We start from the raw sequence: 25,395 nt of genomic DNA, 5'->3' as shown, positions 1-25,395 counted from the left end.
TTTGTCTGAATCCTATATGCATGTGGAATATTACATTTCCCCTCTGGAGATCCACAAAGTGTTGTATTAATTTAAACTGTGGTCATAGTTCTCTATTTCTGCCACGTCTGTTTAATGTGCTTTGTGCATTTGTTCATTGCTCAGTAGATAAGAAGCACCTGAGTTGAGTACAAAGCACTTAGCATCGCAACTTTGCTCTTACCTCAAACCAACGAGCAAAGCTCAGTGCAGCAGCTCCTACTCTGGTTTATCGATCTGGGTATATTTCTAATATAATTTAGAATTTAAGAATTTCTCGATGATTAAGAAAACACTGAAAAAAGTAAAAATCGTACAGTAACACAGAGGGTTTTGCAAAAATGACACAACACTGCACGTCAACTTAAAACAACTGAGTAAAGACACAACAAAAAAAGACAGGTTGAATTAAAAACATGCAAGAATAAATTAAGTGTGCTTCATGTTTGCAAAAATAATACAATGAGTCCTCTTCTTCTTGTAGCCACGGATCAGAAGCCTCTGCACAGTGTTAGGCAGTGTCCCTCCGGTCTACGTCGGGCAAAGCACTGCAATAAAAACAAAGATGAACATTAACATGAACACTGTGGCTGAAGAGACTTTGGTTCAGTAAAATGGCAAGTTAGGAAATAAAGAGGAGGAAAAGTAAAAGGAAAACATCACTTATAGGCTGGAGCAAATCAAATGGAGCATAACTTATCTCAAACACAGGGTAAGTGATCGGAGAGATTAATACTTGAAGGGGACTAATGCGTTGACCTAACTGTTGACTGCAGGGTAAATAGAGCTCTACAGTGTGAGGCGGTGAGTCATTCTCTGTGAGGGGGTCGAGACACTAGCAGGGTTAAACTAGGGCTGCAGCAGGTCATTGTGAGTCACTGTGTGCGTGCGGGGTGGGGTGGTGGGGTGGTGGGGTGGTGGAGAAGTGAGGAGAACGTGGAGGTCAGACTGCACTACACTTCAGTGGTAGAGAGGGGGTGCTCTCTCCTCCCATTGTGAGCGACAACACACAACAGTGCACATCACATCAGAATGTGACACAAATCTCACCGTCCATCGCTCACACCAGAGCTAGCAGGTGCAAGGCAGAACATGAGACGCAGAAAAAGAGAACAGAACCATGTGAAATAAAAAAGACACACAGAAGATAGAGCTCAGATGTTCTGGTAGGAAACAAAGAAAAGGGAAGTGGTTGTTTATTGAGAATTCAAATTAAATCAAACCTTTTATGTTGATTTCCTTAAAAACATAAAGGTTTTCTGTCTATGTTTCCTGATGGTATAATCAATGTGTTATATGATTGTATGCTTTTCAGAATGAGTGTTCAGAAGAGGTTTGAAAACATTCTGTGACATCTTAGACTTCAGTCAGAGTAAAAACTAAATTGAAGCTGCTCAGTTTACAAGGATTTCTAAAATGTACATAGAATATTTAATCGTTTTCCAAAATTAATAAAATGATTATGCAAATACTTATTTACACTACGTTTCATTTGGTAAAATTGCCTTGAATACTTTAGTTGTGTTGGCAAAACACAAATTTGTAAGTTCTTATCAGAGTGGAGGTAAGTTAAAAACAAGTGCTCTGCTGAAAACAATCTTGTTGATGATTGTAAACATCAAAAAACACTGGAGTGATCCGTGGACCCTGTCCTATCAGCAAAGTCACAACTGATCAGTCATACTATAAACTACAGGACACAACTATCAACACAAGGGAGACACTCACCTTTGAGAATGTAGTCTGTTAAGAGACTGGGCACCTTGTCGCTGTCATCTCTCATCGCTTGGAGAACTGAGGAGCAGCAGATGGAGCAGAGTGAGTCAGCCACTGAAGTTTAAACATGGTGGATACTGAGATAAGGATTCTTACTCTTGGTGAGGATCTGAAGGTCCTCGATCGAAGGAGGACGTCCCTTCTTCTCATACGGGATGACTGTGGTCAAATACTGTGCAGGGAGACAAGGACAGGGAGGCTGACTTTAAAAAGACAGAACGTCAAATGCATGAGGGATGGAGAAACAGTCTGACTTGCTTATTATTATAGCAGAGAGCATATTTTCAAAGCAGAAAGTAGAAGGTAAAGTTCAGCAGCGGTGAAAAGAAAAGGAAGGTAACCTGTCTTTCACTGCACCCACTCCCAAAGGTTTGTCTGAAGCTGTTCTGAATGACGGAGGAGAATCCCTCCATGCTGAAGCGCTGAGGAGGAAGGAAGCAAAGAGCAGAAACACCAGAGGGGAGATCATCAAAGAAAAGAAGAGATTTTTTGGAAAACACAGAATAGAAATAGCAAAGGGAGGGAAAGAAAGCTCCGGTGATGTTTCCTTAAAATCCTGACAACAAGAATAGAGTGCTCACGGATCCGACTGTTTTCTCAGCGTGGCCCTGCGACGGCCCGGCTCCGCCTTTGAGCTTCTTCTTCTTCCTCAGCAGCTCGCGGTGCTCCTTCTGTCGGTTTTGCACGTCGATGAGCGCTGAGATGAAACTGTTCTTCACCTCTTTCTCAAAGTCCAGCTCGTCCCTGAGAGCCAGCTGCTGCACCAGCTCCTCCGAGAAGCTCCTGATGTTCGTCTCCGTCTCCTCCAGACGCTCGTTCAGCTCCGCCACACTCAGGGCCCTCACCTCTGCACCGCAAAAACACAAGGAAGCACAGTTGTTTGACGGAGGCTAGACAGGCCCTTTAAAATGTGTCAGAATCATTTTTATACTGAATTTATTTAGTACATCGAGAGGTGACTTCAGCTTCAGAGAATTTTATAGACAACTTAAATGTAAAAGTGTGTTTCTAGATTCATGTCTAAAGTAAAGGATGGGTCTTTGTGCAAAAAGTGTAATAAATGTATTAGAAATATATCAAGCAATAATGTAAAATTCACAGAACCAGATTGAAAAAAACTGGTACCAGAGCATTGAGACCTGGCTTTATTTTATATTTTTAGATGGATGACAAGACAGCCCTCTGGTGGCTGGCTACAGTATAGGTCCTAAACCACCTTCTCCATGTTACTGGATGGGATATGTACTGACCCGAAGCCCATTCCCACTAAAAATGTTAACCATTGAAAACAAATATATATTTGCACTTTTTTATTTTTTAAAGGCCTAAATGAACAGCTGAATACTGTAGTTTTTAGTCCATTTCTTTTGTATTATTTTCAGTTGCAGATTAAAACACATTTGTTGATCTATTGAATTTGTACAGCAGCTGGACGGTGTGGGTGGTATTTACTCAATATAAACTACATTACTCATGTTCATGCTGTGTCAGTGTAACAACAGTGAGGCTCACTGATGTGTTTCTAAATATGTTGGACAATGGAGCACTGGGACAGTGAGGAATAAGCTGCAATCAGACCACACGGTTAAATAGGATCAATTCATGATGGTTTTAGTGGGATTTCATGAGATTTGTTTCCAATAAGAAAAAAAACGCAAGATAAGGCCTGAACATCAAACAATCACGGGAACCTGATATGATTAATGTAGCACACAGACCAGACATATCTCACAAGCCTTAATATTGATGTCATATCACAAGAGAACTTGGATAATTTTTCTTGATCAGAGGACACTTACTCTCCTCGTAGCCGGGGCAGCTGGTCGGCCGCTGGACGTCCAGTGAGAGCATGGAGAGGTCAGACTGAGAGGGATCGTGCTGAGGCTCCATGTCGGGCGAGTCCTGCATCATCTCCTCTATCTCTTCAATAACCTGAAAGAATTTGAACATCAGGTTATTGAACCTACAGCCATGTCACGCTGTCACACATGTTCGAAGCAGGGTGCTCGCTAACAGGCCGGACTATGCTAGAGGGTGGTGTTCATGTAACCTACCTGCTCTGCTGTGTACAGGGGCTCGTCTGCGAGACAGGAGACAATGATGGTGTGCATGTCCAGCTGCTCCCTCAGCTCCTCGTCATCCGACAGCTCTGCTGTGACATCAGTCTTCCTCTGGACAGGAACAGGAACAGGGGAAGGGGGAGGTGGGGGGTTTAATCAAAGCGCTTAGCCCTGGCACAATGAACACATGAGATTTGTGAAATGAGCGGACGAAGAGATTTGGCGGGGGAGGGAGACAGGGAGGGAGCAGGGAGGGAGACAGGGGGGGAGCAGGGCTGGGGGTTGATGGGAAAGTGGGACAGGGATGGAGGGGAGGGGTGGAGCCACTCACAGGTTTCTCCTCCAGGTTGAACGTGGGGATGTGGAGGGAGCGCGTTCGAGAGTGTTTCCAGTCCACCGGCATCACTTGCCCATAGTTACTGGTTAAGGCGTTCCAGATTCTGTGGACGGAAACAAACATTTCATTGTAAACTATTAAGTTACACTGACATACAGCCTCTGCCTTGATAGTGACTCCATCTTCAAACTACTTCTGTTGACACTGAGGCACCGGAGGGAATCACAAGCATTTCATAATCAGATTAATTTTCTGTTTCCGTTTACAGGGCACTGCTCTAATCCCCAACATGGAACCTTACAAGGCCGAAAATACAACCGATGATTACATGTTTGTGTCTCAAAAGGCCCAACGCTGCAGCAGATGGAATATATGTCACTGGATCAATGTTTAGTGGTGATTGACCACTAATAGATCCACTTTTTGTCCACTCAGCATTTCAAATGTCTTTGTAATGGCACTCATCTGTTAGAGGGACTAAGAAGAGCTGGTGGACGCTGCATTAAAATGATATTAAGGCTGCAGCTGATATTATTATTACTATTATTATTATTATCAGTTACTCAGGCAATCAATTTATTGTTAAGGTATCGTCATTTAGAAATCTATAAATCTACAAAATATTGCATGTCAGAGTTTGTCAGTGCAGGGGGTGACACTTGTTCAGTGCAAATAGTCACAAATATTAAATTCACTGTGATACAAAACAGAGAAAGAAAGAAGCAGTTAAAAGCATGAACTAAAAATGTTTTGTGTTTAAATTATTTAATAGGTTCAGTTACAGCATATGTTGGTCAACCGATGAATGATATCACTTTCACAAATATCAGCTGCAGAAACAAAATATGAATTATTGATTCACTCATATCGACTATCGGTCTCCAAGAGGCATTTAAGGGCAGATACAGATATCATGCTGATATATATGCAGCTGTTCTGATGAATCTGTAAATCCCAGCTCACATTTCCAGGCTGTTTTACTTTAGCTGGAAATAAGATGTCTGTCATTGTCCACTCACCACATCCTTATTTTAATGATACAACACTTTTAAAAAATAAAACTGATACAGTGGTTTAATACGGTTTTCATATACGCTGCAGTTTATTGAGAGGAAGCCTCCTCTTCATCCACCCATGTTTAACAGCGGACAGGCCACAGACACACTATCTCACACACAGACACACACACTCAAACACTGACGCACACTCACTGGTCTGTCTCCAGCAGCGTGTCCTCTGAGATCACACTCACGGGAGCGACGCTCTCTGTCTGGGGGCTGACATTGTGGAAGCAGGCGGATAACTTCTCCTCGAAGCCGATCACCGGGTCCGCGGAGCAGAGCGCGTCCCCCGGGGAGAAGCTGCCGTCGAGCCGCCCCGACAGGTCCACAACCCCGCGGAGCAGCAGCCGAGCAGCGGCCGCTTCCCCCCCGGCGGCGGTAGCGGCCGCTGCTCGGCCTTTGTGCGTCAGCAGCTCCCGATCCGGAACCACGTTCGATCCCCGCACATGCGACCAGTCGTCGTCAAAGTGTACGACGGGTGCAGCCATGTCCCGGATCAGCCTAACAGCTCCGGGGGAAAGATGAGCGAGCGGCGGGTCTGACAGGCCGCAGCATCCTCCCGGTTTGCCCGCTCACTGCTCCACACACACACAACCACAAACACACACGCACACACGATAGCTGCTGCACGGGGCCCACTAGCGGTCACTGTGTCCCGGGACAAAGCAAAACAAACAGCACACATCAGAGAAGCGCGATGACGCTGTTTACACTCTGTTTCTCAGGCTGAAGATATCAAATATAACAAAAATCTACAATAAAACAGAGCTATTTGATATTTTCTACAAACTAAAATAGTTCAAATGTTGCTAAATTGAGAAACAACAGGAAAACCAACACCAAGTGTGTTTGGTGCAGGTTTCAGTCATGTTGTGGGGACCTGAATTGTGACACATTATGTAAATGAATGTTAATCATTATATGACGAAGACATGTTTTCAGATTAGATTAAGGTTGGGGTTATGGTTTGGTAAATATAAGGTTAAAGTTAGAGCAAGTCTCCAGGAAATCAATTGAACTCAATATTGTGTGTGTGTGTGTGTGTGTGTGTGTGTGTGTGTGTGTGTGTGTGTGTGTGTGTGTGTGTGTGTGTGTGAGAGAAATATTGCTCCAAATTCCAACGTTTGACCTAAAGGGAGAGATCGTCCTTAAATTGCCAAATATGTGATGACCTCTTCAACAGAAGACACAAACAGAGGAGCACCGTGATAGAGATCTGTAAATATGTTTGTAACATGATCGTCCTTGTGCCTCCATCTCCATCTGTTTTCTTACTACCTGTGCATCTTATCCTCTGTATTCCCTTCATTACATTAATTATTCGATCTTATTAACCACTGTTGTCTTTGCATTGTGGTCTTTAATATGATTCGTGTTTTTTTTTAATTATATTTGTGCTCTGGCCTCTGAATGTCAGGCCAATATTGAAGTTGGGAGAAAAAATTTGCGATAGAGAGAAACAGTGCCTCCTGTGGTTGAGACATGAACCACCCACGCATCACAACAGTCAACGGCCTCCTGTGTTTCCCATGGCAATGGGACTCATAACAAACAGAGAGGCCTAAGCAGCTTCCTCTGAGCTGACAGACCCAGACTGTCTCACAGGGCTTCGACTTGAAGATGAGTTCACCTCTGTCCACGCTGAAGAAAAGGAGACGCGCCCCCCTGCAGGGCGGCAGTGAGCAACGGTAGGTTCATCGCTGCACACGAGCACAGGGTGACTTTATTGTACAAACAGAGAGGCCTCAGCAGCCTCCTCTGAGCTGACGGATCCACACGGTCACACAACTTAACACTTTGATACACAAGCTATGCAAACTACTAATGCACAACATGGGTCGAAAAATGATTCATTTCCTGTGTTATTTCATGCATGGCTGGGTGTTTCTTAGCTAAATTATTTGATAGCTGATTCTTCCTTCTTCATTTAGGAGAAGGCCCCTTTGATGAAATAAAAAGATGAGTCTGTTCCATCATCAAAGGAGCTTTCAATATTTAGGAGAGCTGGATTCCAAGACACATGTCCAGTTTGATCCTGAAGAACAAAGTATAGGTCCTCAGTGTCAGAGAATTCAGACTCAGAATCAAGACCAAGAATTGTAAAGAAAATCAAAAGCAAATTTTCAAATGCATATCGTATATATTGTTATTACTATTACTATTTTGATGATCTACCTATGGCTAGCTAGCCAGACGAGAAGCTAGCTAGATAACAGCTAGTTAGTATTGTTCATATTGACCCATGTGTGTAAAAGGGATGTAGAACCACAGAATATATGTTTGTTTATAATGTAAGACAGGAAAAAGGAAAAATAACTATTTGTGGTAATCAAAAACAAGATTTAATGAATACTTAGAATATTAAATGTTAAAATACATATATTTTAAATACATAGCAAAGAAACACTCATGCATTAAATAAGACAGGAAAACAATATTGGTGATACAATAAGGATTTTTATCCGAAAGGTAACAAATGAAAAATAAAAATAGGGATTTGTGATTATCAAAAACAAGTTAATTGGTGAATATCTGAAATCCTGAATGAGGAAATTCCTTCCCTGCAAAGATATAGAAAAATAAAAACTTTTGACCCATGTTGTGTATCGAAGGGTTAAAGATGAGTTCACCTCTGTCCACGCTGAAGAAAATGAGACGCGCCCCCCTGCAGGGCGGCAGTGAACCACGGTAGGTTCATCGCTGCACACGAGCACAGTGTCGCTGTCAGTTTATCGTAGAAACAGAGAGCGTGTACATTCATCTGTCTCTGACCCGCAGGAGCAGAGGAAAACTGCCTTTCAGGAGGAATCTGTTAAAAGGTACGGGCTCGTCACTAATTCAATTGGAAAATTTTTGGCCATTTGGGGCCACTTCCTTGCCTACCTGGACGAAACCAGGACAGATGACAAGTAACTGGTAGCCTTACTGTATATTTGTCTATGCACTCATCTCTGTGTATGTGTGCTTACAAAAGTCACAGCTGTTTTTCTTTTTCAATTTCATTTTACATGTCTGAGCCGGGGTGTTATTATTGTTGTTGTTTTTGTTATGTCTGTTTTTTCTTTAAATGGAAAATGTAAATAAAAAAAATATTAAAAAAAAGGTACGGGCTCGTCAAATCTAACGCTGAACCGAAAAGCAAACACTGCACTCACGGGTTATTACAACAGAAGTTACCATCAGAGGGGGGGGGGGTAAGTCAAAAGTAATCAGATACTTTATTGAAAAACTACCACTCTGTAAAACTCAAAGTAAAAGTAAGAAGTAAAATCAGGAAAATGCACGGACCGTATCAAAAGTTAAAGAACTAAAATGTGTCTATTACACCTGTATATAGGTTTCAGATCATATTATATATAAGTATAATTTATATATATATATATATATATATCAGTTTGTAAAATGTACGAATCTAGAGATATAGAGATCTACCACAGTACTTGAGTAAATGTACTCATTTACATTCCACATTTTTATACAACTCTATGCTATTGTTTTACTGTAAATATCCAGCAGCTTTCACACGTCTTTGTAATGTGATATTTCAGAAATTCAGTCAGAGCTGGTGGATGATGATGATGATGATTCATCCAATTCAAATTCTCCCAAACCCTGTCACAATCCAGCCAACACAAGACCAAAAGCCCCACTGAAGAAAGGTACACGTTACACAAAGTCAGTTATTACAAGGCAAAGTAAATGTTATTTACTGTGATACAAATTCAAAATATAACGTCTAACTCCAGGTGCTCCACCGAGCGACCTTGAGCTCATGTCTGCCATGATGCAGCGGGTGACCCTGCTGGAGAAACAAGTGAGGGGCCAAGCCCAGGAGCTGGAACACAAGGTGAGCACAAACCTCCTCAAGATCAACAATGACACAGCAGCTGTATATTGAAAATCCCTGAAACGTGTGTCACACACCCCAACTTCATATTTTCACTTTTAAAGGATAAAAAGATCTCAGTTTTGGAGGAGAAGCTGCGGGATCAGAACGAATCAGGTAATCACCTTCCACACGCACAGACCTGAGTTTGATGTAAACAGATGAAATGATTTTTGACTTGATCCTGTAGAACGAGGTCGTGATCCTGGAGAGCGTGGCAGAGATGATCGTGAAAGAAGGTGCCAAGAACTGCAGAATCAAGTGCATGAAATGGAGGCAAGTGGATTAAAAGCATGATTTCAATATCGTGCTTTTATCTTGTGGTGAAAGCAAACTGAGATTTACTTGTTGCCGTCCTGCAGAGCTTTCTAAAAGACTATGGTTTGACCTGGGTGGGGGACAGAGAGAGCAGTGATTCAGCCGAGTGCACGCAGACGCACAGCCCAGGTAGAGACCACTTCCTCTTCAACTCCTCTTCACAGGCCCTGAGTTTTCTCTGCAAACACCACGCGGGGGGACAATTCTGCATCGATCAAATACTGTACATCTTTTCTTTGCAGGCACATCTGGGGTCAGGGATTTCCACATGAACTTCAACCTGGTGCTGCAGAGGATCAAGGAGCTGAACATCCTCGCAGGGGAGGGGGAGTCTTATGTGCGGTCGACAGCCACAGGGGCCCAGCTGGCACAAAAGGATCCTGTCCACCTGAGGCTGTACAGCAACGGCATTGTCATGTTCGATGGTCCTTTCCGCTCATATCGGGATCAAAGCACCCAGGTTTGCAATGTGAAACTTTAAAGGCTAAAAGTGTTAATATAGATTTGGGAACTTTGATGGTTCATACAGTCTTTGGTTGGCGTTTGCAGCAGTGCATGCAGGATCTGATGGACGGGTATTTTCCATCTGAGCTTCAGGACCGATTTCCAGACGGCATTCCCTTTAAGGTGAGTCTGGTTCTTTCCTTACCCAAACATGCAAATGTGTGAATTGTTGACTTATTCGAATCCTCTTCTGCAGCTTCATGACAGGCGAGATGAGGAGTTTATCTTCAGGTCACCGTGGGATCGATTCCCTGGCAGCGGACAGGCGGTTTGTGGGGAGAAAGATGACGCTTCAAAAGTTGCCAGCTTTGAAACTCAAGGTCTTTCTTTGGAAAACAACACTGTGATACTCCCCCAAAAAATCAAGCCTGAAATCCCTCCTTGCATTCTTATGTTTTTTTCTTTCTTCTGGTTCTAAGGGAAGAAACTGACCACGGATCAGTTCCTGAGCCGGATGCCCAAGGTGGTGGTTAAGGCCGGTCGAGTGATAGATATCAGGGAATCACTGAGAGCGACCCTGCAGGTGAGAGGACGGAAAACATCCAACTCACTACACAAGCCTTTGTGTGAATGCTCTCTTGAGAGATCATCACCACAGCGGCCGTCTAGTCTGTCTGTAGTTGTACTGATATATGATGTCCATTATCTAACAAGCACTTTCTCCAGGGTTCATCTGCTGCACAGAGCGACTCAGCGATCCCCATAGACACAGCAGCCCTGCAGGCGATGGAACAGAGGTATGAACAGTTTATCCTTCATTACACGACCGCATCGATTGGATTCTTTATTTTTTTATAATTATATTGTGAATCCTGAAAACCCTTTATATGTCTCTCAACTGACAAATACTTGATTTACAAAATTGCTTTTAAATGTTCCCTATTGTTTGCCTTAAATCATTTTTAACTTGTAAAGCACCTCGTAATTGTGTTTTGAAAGGTTGCTATATTAATAAAGTTTATCCTACCCTTTACATATCATGCATTAAGACACAATCAAATAAATAGATCAATAGAAATGGGTTCTAAATCATGAAGGATGTTCCATAACTTACTTAAGTTAAAAAATGTTTTGCATAAAATGGTACAAGGATCTGGAATATTTCCATATAATTCACAGGAAATGCCATTTAAAAACATGGGGTTTGGGTTTGATGTAACTCAGTGTAATCATCATGAATGGTTTGTTTAGATACAAGATGTGAAAATCATTTTATAATGTTACAACCATGTAGATATTAGAAGGAATAAACCGGGTTTAGGGGGGTTGAAGGAAACTGCTAAATCCCCTTCATGATGTAAAGGCTGATTAATACTGACTGATCGTCGACATTGTGGAGATTACTGTATGCGCCGGTTAGAAGAAATAGGGCAGGGTCCTCAAGACCAGCAGAGACTGGGTAACGTGTGATGGGGTCTCGGATTCAGCTCTGTGACCTCCTTCAGGAATCTAAGACAGTCAAAGACGTGATTACATAAAGTGTTTTTGATTTTTATTCCTCGCACTGCCGCTGGTCAGCTTTTGTTCAAGTCTGAATATACAGTGTCATGTCATCAGCAAAAAAAAAATGTCAGCTGCCCCTCCTTTGATTTTCATGATATATTTCTACATGTTACTTTCCACACTCAGACTGCAGGCGTCCAGCTGTGATCGGCCCTCGTCAGCCCATGACATCATCACGCTCAAGGTGAAGGCCGAGGACGGGGATCAAACCTACGTGTTGACGATGGGCTTCTCGGAGACCATCGGCCACCTGCGACAGTACCTGGACAAACACAGGTGAGGGGAGGACACATCCTCCTGTTCACGTGACCTTCTCTGTCTCACTAACCATAGTAACACTGGTTGATTGTTGCTTACTCTGCAGAGGTGGTGGGCTCCCTGGTTATGACATCATCAGTGCGTACCCTCAGTGCTGCTATGAGGACAACAGCAGGACGCTACACTCGTGCGGCCTCACAAATAATGCTACCCTGCTGCTGAGGAGGAGACCACACCCTCAACCACTGACTGCAGTCAAACAAATCCACCATTGAACTATTGAGCCTGACTTGTTTTCTGTTTCATAACAGGCGTGTGTTGTCATAGGAACAGAACAGATGTAAGAAATATTATTGACGATGGCTCTATTCCATTCAAGTGCTCAAGACCAGGGCCATGAAACTGAAGCTGCTCCATGGAACTGAGCCATTAATGATCTTATTATTTACACATGCTTCTCCTATTGTGTCAAAATGACTTCACTGAAGAGATTTGGATGCACTGATCGTTTTTTTCTCTAAATTTATATACCTCAACTTAGGATATTATTGACACAATTCTATCTTACACCAAGGGATACAAATTAAATCAAATAAATTTGAAAGAACAAGAAAAGTTGAAAGTCTTTATTTCTAAAATATGCAAATACAAACGAGGACCAAAGTATGAAAATATAAACATCTTTTTCCCTTTCGCAGAACATTTGAGATGTTAAGTTAAGGCATGCGGAACCTGACTTTTCCAAAAAAGCAATTTTGTGCTACTCGAGTTTCAAGGTCCCATGAAATGAAGAAAAAAAAAATGGCTTGTGTGTCCCTGGGTGCGACTGTCTTTAAGTCATTGTTGCATATGTTTCTACTAAAATCCCTTTCTCTTCCTGTAAAGTGTCAAGTTATTTTTATTAATGGCTTATCTTGCAAGGAGGGTAAATATAAAATCCCAGTGAGTGTGACGTGATCAGAGATCTAGGGTTGATCCAGCCAACCCCTCACAGCCACATCATCACCACGTGGGATTTAAACAAAGTCCCTCTGTCACCTAGAGACAGTGACCTATCCTCAGTGACAGCACACAAAACACCACAGAAGACAATAACAATCTTAAAGCCACTTCATGGGACCTTTACACAAAGTTGATGCCAAGTTTGCGCAAACATTAGAACATTATTAGAACAACACATTAGGGCCCAAAACACTTTCACACATGAGTTGTCGATGCAAACAGAAACAATAAATAATACTGAGGATTAATACTGGTTCTCAGGCATTCACTTATCAAACACTCTGTCAAAGCCGTCAACTGAAATGTACAGTAACCTGAAGTTATTCATCTACACTGAGCCGACTCTACAAACATCACCCGGACTAATGAGTATTATTTCACTTCATGTATCTACTAGGAAAAAAACTAAAAAAGGAGGAAGGGGGCCTCCACACGCTCTGTGACGCGGCCCCTGGGTTGCCTGCTACATTCAGAGTCAGGGAATGTATCGACTATCCTACTGGTTTAACACGCTGAGGGAGAGAAAGTCAAAATGGAAGAGTCTGCTGCACACAGCCCGTGTGTGGTTGGTCTAGAAATGAGTGAGCATTGCGGATGTGACAGAAAGGCACTTCTTGGTGTTTCATTCCGAACGAGTCGTGCAGCAGAGAGGAGCGTTCACAAACATTCAGAGACTTGCACAACTGAGTTTTCTTTGGTTATAAAACTGTTCTAGGCCTGTTGGTGTCGGAAGCTGAATTGGTATTAAACCGCTCAAGTTGCTTTGTCTTTGACTAATGTTACTGTGTCCACCATTTTAAATAATGGCAAGTTAGCAACATTTCTTTGTGAATACTGTTAAAAGCACAAGGTTTAAGTATTTGCAGTTGATTGTCAACCATTTCTTGGATAATTCCCCTCGGGAGGGAAATTAAGATTTAAATAAATTATACATGTGGGACTTCTACACAAAGAGCCGTCCCCTAGAATAAAACAAAAAGTATAAGACTGTTTGGTAACCGACAGTATCATGTCATCATCATTAAAAAACACATACACACTATGCTTAAAGGATCAAGTATTAGAGGCAAGTTATTTTCTGTTAGCCCTTGGACAGAAATAGATGAACTCACTGGGGGGAAGGGAGGCTTCTGAGCTAAAGGCAGACTTGAGACTCCACGTTCAGTCAGTTGAGAGAAGCACAAGTGAAACCATTTGGGCTTTTCTCTGTCCTCATTTTAAGAAAATGTAAATCCAGTCCTCTTCTCTGATATTCAGTAACTATAGGCATTAAAGACAGGCTCGTTTTAGAAGCTTTGGAAGAGGAGCTTCTGCAAGTTCCCCCCGTCACCTGGGAGGGTTACTGGGTGATGCAGTTTTCTCCCATGTCCTGTGCATAGCGGTCCAGTATTACGTTACGCAGTTCTTCAACGTCTCGGCGGAGCTGTTGAGCTTCGACCAGCTTCTTCTGCAGCACCTCTGGACTCATCCAGTTCTCAGCCTGCTCTGCCAGTTGTGAAGGCGCTGGAAAAAATACAAAAACCATGACCCTGATTTATGTCGGTAAGCATCTAAACATTTTATACTCCTGTGTCGAGTTAACACCGTAGCCTGACATGCACCCCCTTCAAATGTAACTACATATCACAGTGAAGACTCTGCGTCATCCTGCAGTTAACCTTAACGTTTCATAATACTCACAATTTAACAATGTACCACAAAACCAACAATAGTAAATGTCAAGCAGTGCTTACATGTGAGACCGAGCAGCAGGGAGAGGTTTGGGTCCTGTCCCTGTGCTCTCTGGGTGAGGATGCTGCACAGGGAGCGCAGGTCACTGAGGCAGGAGGCGATCTCCACGTGGAGCCTCTGTGTGAGCCGAGTCCCGGCTGGCTGCAGGGCAGAGGAGGCCTGGTTACTGCTCCTCTGCTCTGGATCGCTCATCTGCTCCTTCAGCGTAAGATTCTGCTCCATCAGTTCTTGGTTCTGGGCTGACAGCTGAAACACAGGAGGGAACATCAATCTCCGTGCACAGAAACGTGATCATTTTTAAGGATTAAGGAATCTATCTCACCTCCTTCATGGCTGTGTGGAGCTCCAACACATTCTGCTCTTTGGCCAGCACGTCTCCTCTGAGAGCCTGAGAGCTGTTGTCTTCCTGAGATATCTGCTGCTCCAAAGACTGCAAACACAAACAAACAATGACTCACACGTATTGAGCGGAGAATGTAAACAGTGCAGAGAAAAACTGTCATGATATAAACACCTGGATTTGAGAGCCGAGTTGTTCCATCATTCGGTGTTGCTTCTCAATGACCTGCAGAAAGAAGAACAGAGCTTTAAAACAATAATTGTTGATTATGGTAAAAAGCCTTAAAGTATCATTTGTGCTGCTAAATTATGATAATCTGAATAATAATCTATAGCTTTAATGTTTACAGTCGCATTATATATCATGTGTGCTCACTTTGGTGGGGAAATTAAAGCAGATTCACACGTACCTAAGGTTACCAGAGCTAAACTGACTCCTGTCGCCTATTCCTACTATTTAAATATCAAATTATGTTTATCTTTTAGCTTCACTGAAATCATGTGTTTGACTGGAAGAGTTTGCTTTGCAGCTGAAAAACACAGCAGCACAGAAAGCATGATAAACAATTCTGAGAAAAGAGCCTCTACACTATGAAAGGTTAATTCGAGCCATGCTAACAAATATGACTGAGATGAGATAAAGATGTTCTAGCCTCTGACGCTGTGACTCGGTTTAACCACAACATAGAGACACTTCCTCTGAAATGAGCACTTCTGGTTTCTTCACATTTCACTGAGCAGTAACTTCTCCTAAGCTCACTCACTCTCATGAACTTTTTGAAACTGAAGTCATTAGGCTCCAACATTCGAACGGTAGAACTGCAGTTTGAAGGATTTAGGCATTTTAAAGTTTAGAGTACTGATTTAAACATGTTCCCTCTTAGTATTTTGTGGCTTTCAAATATAAGGTGAACACACAAGGTTTTTAAGGAATAACGTTAACAACAACAGACCTTCTTGAGTCGATGATGTTCCTCTCTTAAACCATTGTTCTCTCCTCTGAGCTTCTCAATATCCAAAGAAGGCAGCCGGGCTCCGTCCTCTAGGCCCTGCTGCACCCGCTGCTGCATACTGATCAGGACAGAAATAAAAACACAGAGAGCATTATGCAGGGTAACTAACGTTTCTTTGTGCACGCACAGAGTGAGAAGAACAACCATGCCTTTTGGGAAGATTGTACATGGAGATCAGACTGCGTGTGTGTTTGTGTGTGTGTGTGGGAACATACTCAGTGATGGTGGTCAGCAGGTCTCTCTCCCTGCGTTTCTGCTCCTCCAGCAGCACGTCCTTTTCCCTCAGTTGCGAGCGTGTCGTCTCTAGACAGGCCTCCAATTCTTTGGCGTTCTCCTGTAGTTGGGCGGCCTGCTGTTCAGCCTCCAGGAGCTGATATGAAACACAAACAAGAGTCCCCATTTAATAAATTGAACACCTTGATCCGAGTAAATCAAAGCAGACAGAATAAGAAGGCATGGAATTAGGCAGAGCTCTCCCAACCTGCTTGTTCTGGCTCTGGTAATCCTCCAAGGTGGGCAGGTCGGCTAGGTAGCGCTCCAGAGTCTCAATACGCTGCTGGTTCTCTCTCTTCAGCTCCCCCTCCTTCTGGCACTTCTTCTTCAGGTTGCTGATGTGTTTGTCTCGGCTGCGGATCTGCAAACACCGGCAAATGTGGTGAGATAATATGATCATATGTATTAGGTGTTACAACCACGGCGAGTGGGAAAGGTCATGGAAAGAACCTGCTGCCTTTTAAAGAAAGCCTGATAGCATTGTTAAATATTGGTCTATGAAAATTATGACAATATATTAATTTATTGCAACATGTATGATCTACTTATCTGCAGGATATTTGACTGAAATACTAAAAGCTTCTATACATTACCAAAATAAACAAAAGGAAGAAGATAAAGAGCAGTTCTCAATAACTATTTCCCCTGAAACAAAAGTGGACACATTATACACCCTGATATCCTCATTTAAATGTAACAATGTCATATCTGTTATGACACTGATTTGCTTTGTATGTTAGGGAGGCGTGTTAGGAACTAACCCTCTCTTCCTGTTTCTTCATCTCTTCTGCGTGTCTCTCACATGTCTCCTTCAGACAGTCAGTTAGTCGCCGAGTCTCTGATTCAACCGCTCCCAGTCTGCGATCGCCCTCCACTTTCTCCAGGGCAACGCAGTCTGTGCGCTCGGCAAACTGTGCTCGCAGGAACGCATTCTCTCTCTGAGCCTCCTGGGGAGGGATTGGTGACACAAAAGATTCAGTGAACGTTGTTCGGGGTAATTTGTTTGTCAAGGGTGATGACAGCGTAACACAGTGTTCTCATTGTTGTTTGTGAGGAGAGAGAGAACATGTTTTCACTAACCTGTAGCCTCAGCATGAACATATCCCCATAAGAACCCCCTCGACCCAAGAAGGCTCCATGGACCTGCAGCTCGCTTTCCCTCAGACGCTGCTCCAGCTGGGACATGTGCTGCTTTTGTCTGCATCACAACCAGGCCCAACCAACATCAACAGAAGAACAACAACAATACAGTCAACAACTCTGTGGGGGATCGGGGACATAAACTACTTTAAAATAATTTCATTGAAAACCTCTCATCTGTTAACTGTTAACCAAAACAATAATATTACATTTTTGAGAATAAATTATTATTTGTCTTTCTGTGAATTATTATCAAAGTATCACATACACATTCCCTGTATCTTCCCTCCCTAACGCGTCCACACATGAGCAGTAAAACAATGAGAAACACTTGCCTATCGATGATGAGCTCCTTCTCCTTTAACAGACTCTCGCTGGCTTTAACCAGCGCGTCCCACTTGCCAGAATCTGAGTGAACGGGGTTTGAGTACAGAGACGGATACTGACTCACTCCAGCGCCCAATAACTGTAACATAGAGGGGAAAGCATGTGACGCTTGGCGCTGCATCACGTGGAGGGAACATGCGACGGCGATGAGAGCCGTGAAGATGTGTAAAATCTTAACCCAGAAAATAAATAAACTATTCATGGCTGACATCCTATCAATTTCTCCTAGCACACTATAAATAGGGGAAAGAACATGCAATACAGGTATTAACAGAAGCATACCTCTCAAAATAGTTCTCAAAACAAGATGCAAACAGCTCAGTGACTACAGCTCAACTTGGATTGACTGACAACCGATCAAACCATTTTACAGGAAAGCGTTCACCTGACGACAGTAACAGGGTTAAGAACAACGCTATCGATTTTGATTGGCTATCACAAAAGGTAAATAAAACCAGAGTGTCAAGTGGTGCCAATCTCTCTTTAGAGTAGAATGTAATTCCACCTCAGTGACTATTTAAAGTTTTTCTTCCCACACAAAGTGGAGGCACAGCGGAGAGTCGCTATAATCAGCTGCTCTAAAGAATTCGTCCAGAACCACAAATGAGTGAATGCTGCACTCCAACCACAGCTTTGGGAGCGTTCATAGAGTTAAGACAACATCAAGAATTGCTTCAAAGACTTAAATGTAAAAATCCTCTATGGGTCCCATAAGAATTCTCATTTGAAAATTCTTTCCAGGGTAAGTATGAAAAACCTCTCCCTAAGTTGATATAAAAGTTGTTTTTTTTCTCTAGTTGAGGGTTAAGGGCAGAGTATTTCACACCTTGTTAAGCCCTATGAGACAAATGTGATTTGTGAATATGGGCTATACAAACCTTATTTGATTGATTAATAGATAGTATCTTCATATGGGTAAAAGGTTTTTGGGAAAGTAACTCAAGTGATAGTGAGTTTATGTGTCAGCACACAGGATGTGGAAGTGCAAACTGTCACTGCAGAGTGACACTAAGTCGGTATCTGCCACAGAGGAAATGAACATTTGAAACTGAAAAGAGCTGCTGTGCAACATTTTTACCGTGTGGCCAAATTTGAGTAGAATAGATTTTCTGAATTACACATTTCACTAAAGATAGTTAGTGCAATGTATAATTGGTCCAGAATATATGTGGAGGTTCTGGTGATTTTAATTTGGCTGATTTATTTGACACTTCCTGCTTTAAAATAGGACAAGGTGTCTGTGCGCCTTTGGTCTTTGTTTAATGGAACGTTATATTTCCTGTGTTGACCTATATATGTGTCACGCTCTGGATTTCTGGCCAGACGTCAATGTCGACCGATAACCGACTGCCCCACATGTCTGCTCCCATGGTCATTACGTTATCATGGTGTTGTTCTCAGAGAATTCCCCTCACCAACATTGCAGGCAAGAAAAATACATTTTTGCCACCGAGCCGTGGTAACACATGAGAGAAAGACATTAATGCCTGGCTTCTATACCACAATCTAAAACGATCAGTAAGGAAACAAGTGAAAATAACTAGCACGTAGGTTTGTGTTTCTTTAGCATTAGTGTTGTATCATTTTCTGCTCAGGCTGAATCCTTACCTGCATTTGTTCCACTTGCAGACGTAAACTCTCCAGTTGCTGCTTATGCTGCTGTTGCTGCTGCCAGCTGGACAGGTCACTACATCTGTCCTGCCGCAGCGACTCATAACCCTTGGAGCCGGGATGCTCCCTCAGGAGGGCCTGTGTCTGCAGGCTGAGAGGGCTTGCATAAACTCCAGCAGAGCCCGCTGCACCAGGCTGACCGCCCCTCTGATTAGAGGTTTCTGCTGTGCAGGGAAGCCCAGGCCTGGTTTCAGGCAGAACTTTATAGCTGTGCTCCATGCTTCCTCTGTACGCCTCAGACACACAGTCTGGGCCGTCTCTAATCCCGCTCAACTGAAATCGGAGTCGGACATCAGGACAGAGCCCCCCCAACAGGGCTGTCTGATTTAGAGTAGGTTCTACATTTGGAGTGTCAAACCTATGGCCATCATCCAACCGTGTGTGGTCTGAGGGGAAAAGCGAGTGGTCCAGCCCATTGATGAGGCTGCGGTAGCGGCTCAGGCAATCTGGCTTCGGCCCCACGGGATCAACTCCCACACTGTCCTGAGCGTCCAAGTTGGGCGACGATGCTGACTTGGAAAGAGAGGAAGACTTGGAGGTGGAGCCGCTCTGGGTCCTGGAGCCAGAGGAAGACCTGTGACTCTCAAGCGAGGAGAGGCCGTCCTCCTGGACACACGACTGGGGCTTAGAGGATCCGGCCGTGGATGGCATGACATGTGCAGTGGGAATGGGGATCTGACTGCGGATGGGTTGGAAAGAGGGGCTGCTGCTAGAACTGCAGAAATCTAAAAGTAAAAGGAGAAATGAAAAAATATGAGTGTGACTCTCACTATTCACCGTACAGATGCATCTTGTTAAATCGGTGCAGAACATGTAGAACACGACTGCAGGCAATTTCCTCTATTTTCAGTGTGTGATGTAAAGTAGATGCAGCAGGGTTTATGGGTGGCCTACTTTGATGATGAGATGTCACCACTGAGAGAATTAACTGGCTCTGACTGACTCAACCCAGGGAATAGGCTCATAATAGACTGAAACCAATGGGCAGGGTAAAAAGTTCCATATTACATGATCACGTAACATATGTAATTAATAAAGCTGGTCCTGCCACATTTCTAGCTGAACAAGTAAGACAATCCTATTTAAATGTATATGTTGTTACAACAGATATGTTGAGTAAAGAATCTTTTAATCTGCATTTACTCTCAATTATTCTCTTATAGAAATTCACAGAGAAAGAAACCTGAGACTATTCTACAGAGCAAACACCCCATCAACACCAATAGGGCAGGCATATAAAGTATGGACTGTCTTCATTTGCAAATCTAAGATATCACATTCTACTAACAAAGACATTTATGATCAAGATCACAGAAAACCACGTACAGACTCCACAAGTCTTCACAGGCCTCTAAACCACAGAAGAAGTCTAACTTCAACACAAACCTGAGACTCGTGCTGATGTCTGGAAACCCGGTATTCACTCGAACCAAACAAGCGTGTTATTAGCTGGGGCATTTTTTCTAGAGTTGAACTTAGGTGCGCTGTAAATCCGAGCAGCAGTGCGTCTCCTGCATTTCTGGGTTTAACCTAAACAATTCCTGAAGCTAAAGACCGATGGCCGTGCGTCGGGCAGACGGGCCCCGTGCCCGATGCAGTATTGTCCTCCAACAGCCAAACCAGTCTGTACCAACCTCTGACCAAACACATGAAAAACAGGCACACGCAGGAAAGGTTAGGGGTATTTATAGCCCACCTCTCGAGTTACAGAGTGATCTGTGGGTGCCGCTTATTTAAGCACCTTTCCTCCTCCCACTGCAACACACATCACACACACACACAAGCACATGTGTACACCCAAAGTCAAAGGCTGAATGGGATCTGTTTTCCCTGCTCATTTTAGACCACAACTCCATTTCACAAGAACCTCTTTGCAATCACAGGGGGAGATAATATTCAGTAAAAAAGGGAAGAATATTACAGAAACAACATCAAGCTGTCAGGAATGTAAAACGTCAAATATATTCACAGGAGCCTCCAGGCTTCGATAATTCATGACTAGGAAGAACAAGTCTAAACTGCTCTGTAAGAAAAACTTTTACTAGATGTTTGCTCAACAGAACAGTCGTTCCTGCCTTTGCAAAAAGATATAACTTGAAAATTACCTACAGCTCGAAGTGTTTTGTTTTGATTAATATCAAGTTCCTTTTTTATCAGTTTGTTTTCTACAGATATTGAATTTACATGTAACATATGCAGTTTTGTCTAAAACCCGTCATTATTGTAGCATAGTTTGTGGCTTATTGTCATGTTGCTAAGCACCAATGTCAGTTGAAGTGCCAGGACACAGAGGAATCAGCACCAGTGGTATTCTTAACACTTTTGGCTAAACAAGAGAAGCCTGCAAGTACTAGTTACATTCATTCCTGCATGAAGACAGTGGCTGTAACTGAAATTTATCCAGAGACATGAATGCGGTTGGACAAAATCAAGTAAACCCAACAATTATTTTGAAGTACAGTGTCTTATAACAAGCTTGAATGCTGTTTCAATCCTTCCAGGAATGTTGTCCTACAAAACCTGACCTGTGGGATTGCATTGTTAGAGGCTGGTGGGATAAGACATGACGCCTAAAGGAGAAAGTGCCATCAGCTTCTTTAAAAATTTTGAGACGAGCATCTACTAATACGACAAATTGTTCTTTAAAGTCTCTGTGGTTTTGAGAGATTTGGATCGGGTGACAGGACATGTGAGAGGAGGTGTGCAGAGATCATTTAATTCACCATGGTGATAAGAAAAAGCAGCAAACCACGCATCAGTTTACGAGGGGGTGTACACAGCATCATCTGGCTAACATTTGCACAGGATCCTATAAAACTACCTTATGCACTTCAGCTGACACACCACTGGTCTGACTGATGTGGAAACTGCTGACGAAGAAAAGGAAATTACATATTAATGGCGTCCATTGGGGATGCAGGACAGCTTTTTACCAAACCCCACACAAGTAAATGTAACTTGGTGCAAAGGGTGAAAGACAGTGACCTGTTTGAGGTTGTTATGAAAAGTTTCCACCTGGCAACCAGTGTATAAACAGCGTTGGTTCACTTCTGATATTTTTCCAGTCTATTATTTTGCAGTGTTTCCTGTTGTACAAGAGACCACCCATCCCAGTTAGCTGTAACCATTCTGATAAGAGTGTGTTATTTTTTCCACTTGCTGTATATTCAATAATAAATATTGTACACACCAACTCTGCAGGACTTCTCTGCATTCTCCCCAGTGGGACGTTCCCATTTATAACTATGATAATATAAATATAAACTTTGGATGGGATATTTCACACCGCAGGCACGGGTCCAGTTTCCATTTAGCTTTCAAGTCCCGGTATCCTAACACCCCATCCTCCCAATTAGCCACAACACCAGAGCAGTGCGGCAGAGACCGGGGGCATTTTTCGGGAAGGAATTTAATCTACCTCTGCAAATCTCCTAATCATGGATTGAGGATCATGAACATTTTGCTTACTCTATAAATAGCTGAGGAATAACAAGGGAAGACAGTCTTACCAGCCTAATCACAAAGTAGGGAGGGTTGGGGTTAAGTCTGAGGATCATGAGTGGCTCCTCGCTACTTTATACAATCATCAATTTACAAGTCAGCTTCAAGTATAGATGACAAACATCTAATAGCCTGTGAAGTGCAAGAATGTGGCAGACTATTACGAAACAAACCTCAACCACCATTAAGGCAAACAACTCGGACTCTGTGGCACTCCACCACCGACAGGCAGGCTGCAAAACAATGTTACACAATACTAGCTACAGGCGGATCGAAGAACAGGCAAGAGTCATCACCTTCTGTGCTGTCAGATGCTGAGGTGCCAAGACCAGTGTCCCCACTGTCAGATGTTCCAGGCCGGCGGCCAAAGCGACTTTGGAACTTCTCTGACACAGCTGGTGTTTGCCACTCCATGTCGGCGAACCGAGCTAACGTATATTTGAGAAACAGGACAAAGGCAACAGAGGAGGGTATCAACACATGCTGAGCCGACACACACAGTTTATGTATTTTCACAGCAGTGCGCCAACTTACCCGCTGGTTTGGAGTCGATGTATCTCTGTGAGGTTGTCATTCCATACAGGACAACGTCACCTGATACGGAACAAGGGAAAGTTACATTATCGTATTGTGCTGACACGTTAACAATACAGTTAATGTTGTTTTAGTTTGGAATCACATTAATGGGGATTAGTTAAGGTCTCCTCTTAATAGCTTCGACAAATAACCTTTATGATAATAACTTTATATGTACAGACAGATAGATAAAAACAAAGCTCAACAATAGATACAATTTACATTTAAAACATAGCACACATTGACAACAAGCAAAATAGTGAAATAGCAAGCATAGACTGCAAATGATGACACAAAATCTATCTATCTTCACATCATCTAAAACTAATGGAAAAGGAGAATGATGAAAGAAACAATTACAGCTTCAAGCAAAAAAACAATGTAGTAACAGCAATTAAGTAGAAGCTAGTTGTGAGAGATGAAGTCTAAGTTTCCACAGTGGAAGTGACAACCCTGACAAAACTTCACATTTACAAACAAAATCGCCATTTAGTCTGAAAGGTTCCATTATGAACCAGACACTGAGATGTTGACCGAACTCAACCTGCTCTCTCGCGTCGCATGAACTGAATGTTCGTGGCTGAGGACAACAGCTGCTAGTTAATGACTGATTTGCTCAGCGATCAAACTCATCTGCCCCTCGACGACGAGCCAGACACCCAACTCGACCCCGCTCATCTTGGGTACCAACGAAAATAACGACATGAGCACATCTCTTACATAATCTGTTACACAAACGTCTTTATCCCTCCGAGGGCTGCAGGAAGTTCCACACCATACGTGTGCAGGCGACTTTAGAGAGACGGATGGATACGCGGAGTCCTGGCTGCCACGAACTAATCCTCCTCACCAGCTAATTCAGAAAGGAAGTGACTCGCTAACGAGTAACTAGCCGCGGAGAGCTAAATCAGCTAAACGTGACTAACCGCTAGATTGGATTTGTTAAAAAAAAGAAACTACGCTGTCAGATGAAAGCGATAATCATAGTTAGCAGCATTGTGGTGGTTTTAAAGTGACAACTTACTCTCCACAGTTCCATTCCCATCACGTTCACATTAGTCCTTGTGATGCACTGCACCGTTACCCATTTCTGCTAATCCATGGCAAATCTGTTTCCGATTGCTAACAGCTAGCTAACACAAGGCTATCGTTTGCCTAGCTACCAGAGGGAACATCACACATATGTGAGAGCCTTCGTGCTAACGATGCTAAAGCTAATGTGCTGAGAAGAGCTTAACTTTACCTTACGTTCCTCATAAACACAGGGTGAAGGAACAAATCTCGGTTTCAGACTGGTGACCGAAGCCGAATCTGAACCATCCGCTGCTGCTGTTGTTCCGCTAACAAACTGAACTGATCCTCTCCGCTGGCACTGAACCGGCCAACACACAGTGGACGCTTGTTTAACAGCACAGCGCCGCCCGGTCAACACCAACGGCTCATGTTGTCACATAAAGCGGGTGTTGTTGTTTTCCCTACAAGTGAAGTTTGTGCAACCGAAGAAACAGCTGAGGAACTAGAGGGGCGGGGTTCGACTCTTTTGTTTAATTATTTATGTCAATGTCACAAAATATTACCGCGTTACGGCTGACATGTGACCAGATATCACAACAGTGACACAAAACGAACCAACCAAGCCAAGATGTTTCGAGATGGCAAGAATAACCTAGGGAACAAAGGTTCAAAAGTGTTTCAACCTACTGTTTAACATATTATAAAACTGTTTTACACATTATAACACAGTTATACACGTAATAACACAGTATTACATATTATAACTATTCTGACATAGTATTTACAAATTATAAAACAATAAATCACAGCATTACATGTTATAACAAGTTTAAACACATTATAACAAATTATAACACAGTATTACATATTATAACATGTAATAACACAATATTGCAAATTTAATACACTATAACATAACATACCTAAACTACCATACCCAAAACTAACAGAACCTAGCTGAACAGAACCTAACCCAGCCTAAATCCTCTTTTACATATTACAATGCAACAGACAGCAGTATACATTT

At 42.8% G+C, this 25,395-nt stretch overlaps 3 protein-coding genes across 8 annotated transcripts; 1 reads left to right on the top strand and 2 right to left on the bottom strand.

Annotated features, from left to right (window-relative positions):
* fez2a (fasciculation and elongation protein zeta 2a) lies at positions 1–5,976 on the bottom strand. The gene is made up of 8 exons (XM_053432027.1): positions 5,403–5,976; positions 4,186–4,294; positions 3,849–3,965; positions 3,594–3,726; positions 2,376–2,641; positions 1,891–1,966; positions 1,747–1,812; positions 1–566 (listed from the first exon to the last, which is right to left on the bottom strand). Exons 1-8 carry the CDS (start codon positions 5,738–5,740, stop codon positions 550–552), a joined length of 1,122 nt encoding a protein of 373 aa, XP_053288002.1. The 5' UTR covers positions 5,741–5,976; the 3' UTR covers positions 1–549.
* Positions 5,690–12,782, top strand: ubxn11 (UBX domain protein 11). Of its 3 annotated transcripts, XM_053432025.1 has the most exons (15): positions 5,690–6,940; positions 7,865–7,940; positions 8,031–8,071; positions 8,801–8,911; positions 8,999–9,099; positions 9,204–9,255; positions 9,329–9,414; positions 9,501–9,585; positions 9,699–9,916; positions 10,006–10,083; positions 10,157–10,280; positions 10,380–10,483; positions 10,627–10,697; positions 11,590–11,739; positions 11,828–12,782. In XM_053432025.1, exons 2-15 carry the CDS (start codon positions 7,873–7,875, stop codon positions 11,994–11,996), a joined length of 1,458 nt encoding a protein of 485 aa, XP_053288000.1. In that variant the 5' UTR covers positions 5,690–6,940; positions 7,865–7,872; the 3' UTR covers positions 11,997–12,782. The 3 variants fall into 3 exon arrangements, with proteins under 3 accessions (XP_053288000.1, XP_053287999.1, XP_053287998.1); XM_053432024.1 differs by lacking the exon at positions 7,865–7,940; XM_053432023.1 differs by lacking the exon at positions 5,690–6,940 and having other exon boundaries at positions 6,976–7,940.
* cep85 (centrosomal protein 85) lies at positions 12,333–24,866 on the bottom strand. 4 transcript variants are annotated; one of them, XM_053432020.1, is made up of 14 exons: positions 24,598–24,866; positions 23,313–23,372; positions 23,075–23,206; positions 19,215–20,002; positions 17,555–17,685; positions 17,160–17,277; positions 16,841–17,026; positions 16,288–16,440; positions 16,022–16,176; positions 15,747–15,864; positions 14,969–15,019; positions 14,777–14,884; positions 14,457–14,700; positions 12,333–14,226 (listed from the first exon to the last, which is right to left on the bottom strand). In XM_053432020.1, the coding sequence occupies exons 2-14, from the start codon at positions 23,350–23,352 to the stop codon at positions 14,063–14,065; spliced, it is 2,388 nt and encodes a 795-aa protein (XP_053287995.1). In that variant the 5' UTR covers positions 23,353–23,372; positions 24,598–24,866; the 3' UTR covers positions 12,333–14,062. The 4 variants fall into 4 exon arrangements, with proteins under 4 accessions (XP_053287995.1, XP_053287996.1, XP_053287997.1 ...); XM_053432021.1 differs by lacking the exon at positions 24,598–24,866 and adding an exon at positions 24,379–24,574; XM_053432022.1 differs by lacking the exon at positions 24,598–24,866 and adding an exon at positions 24,075–24,222.
* Between the last annotated feature and the right edge of the window lie 529 nt (positions 24,867–25,395).

The sequence above is a fragment of the Pleuronectes platessa genome, chromosome 10 (assembly GCF_947347685.1).
Source record: "Pleuronectes platessa chromosome 10, fPlePla1.1, whole genome shotgun sequence".
Classification (NCBI taxonomy): Eukaryota; Metazoa; Chordata; class Actinopteri; order Pleuronectiformes; family Pleuronectidae; genus Pleuronectes; species Pleuronectes platessa.
This window is presented reverse-complemented; position numbering and strand designations above follow the sequence as displayed.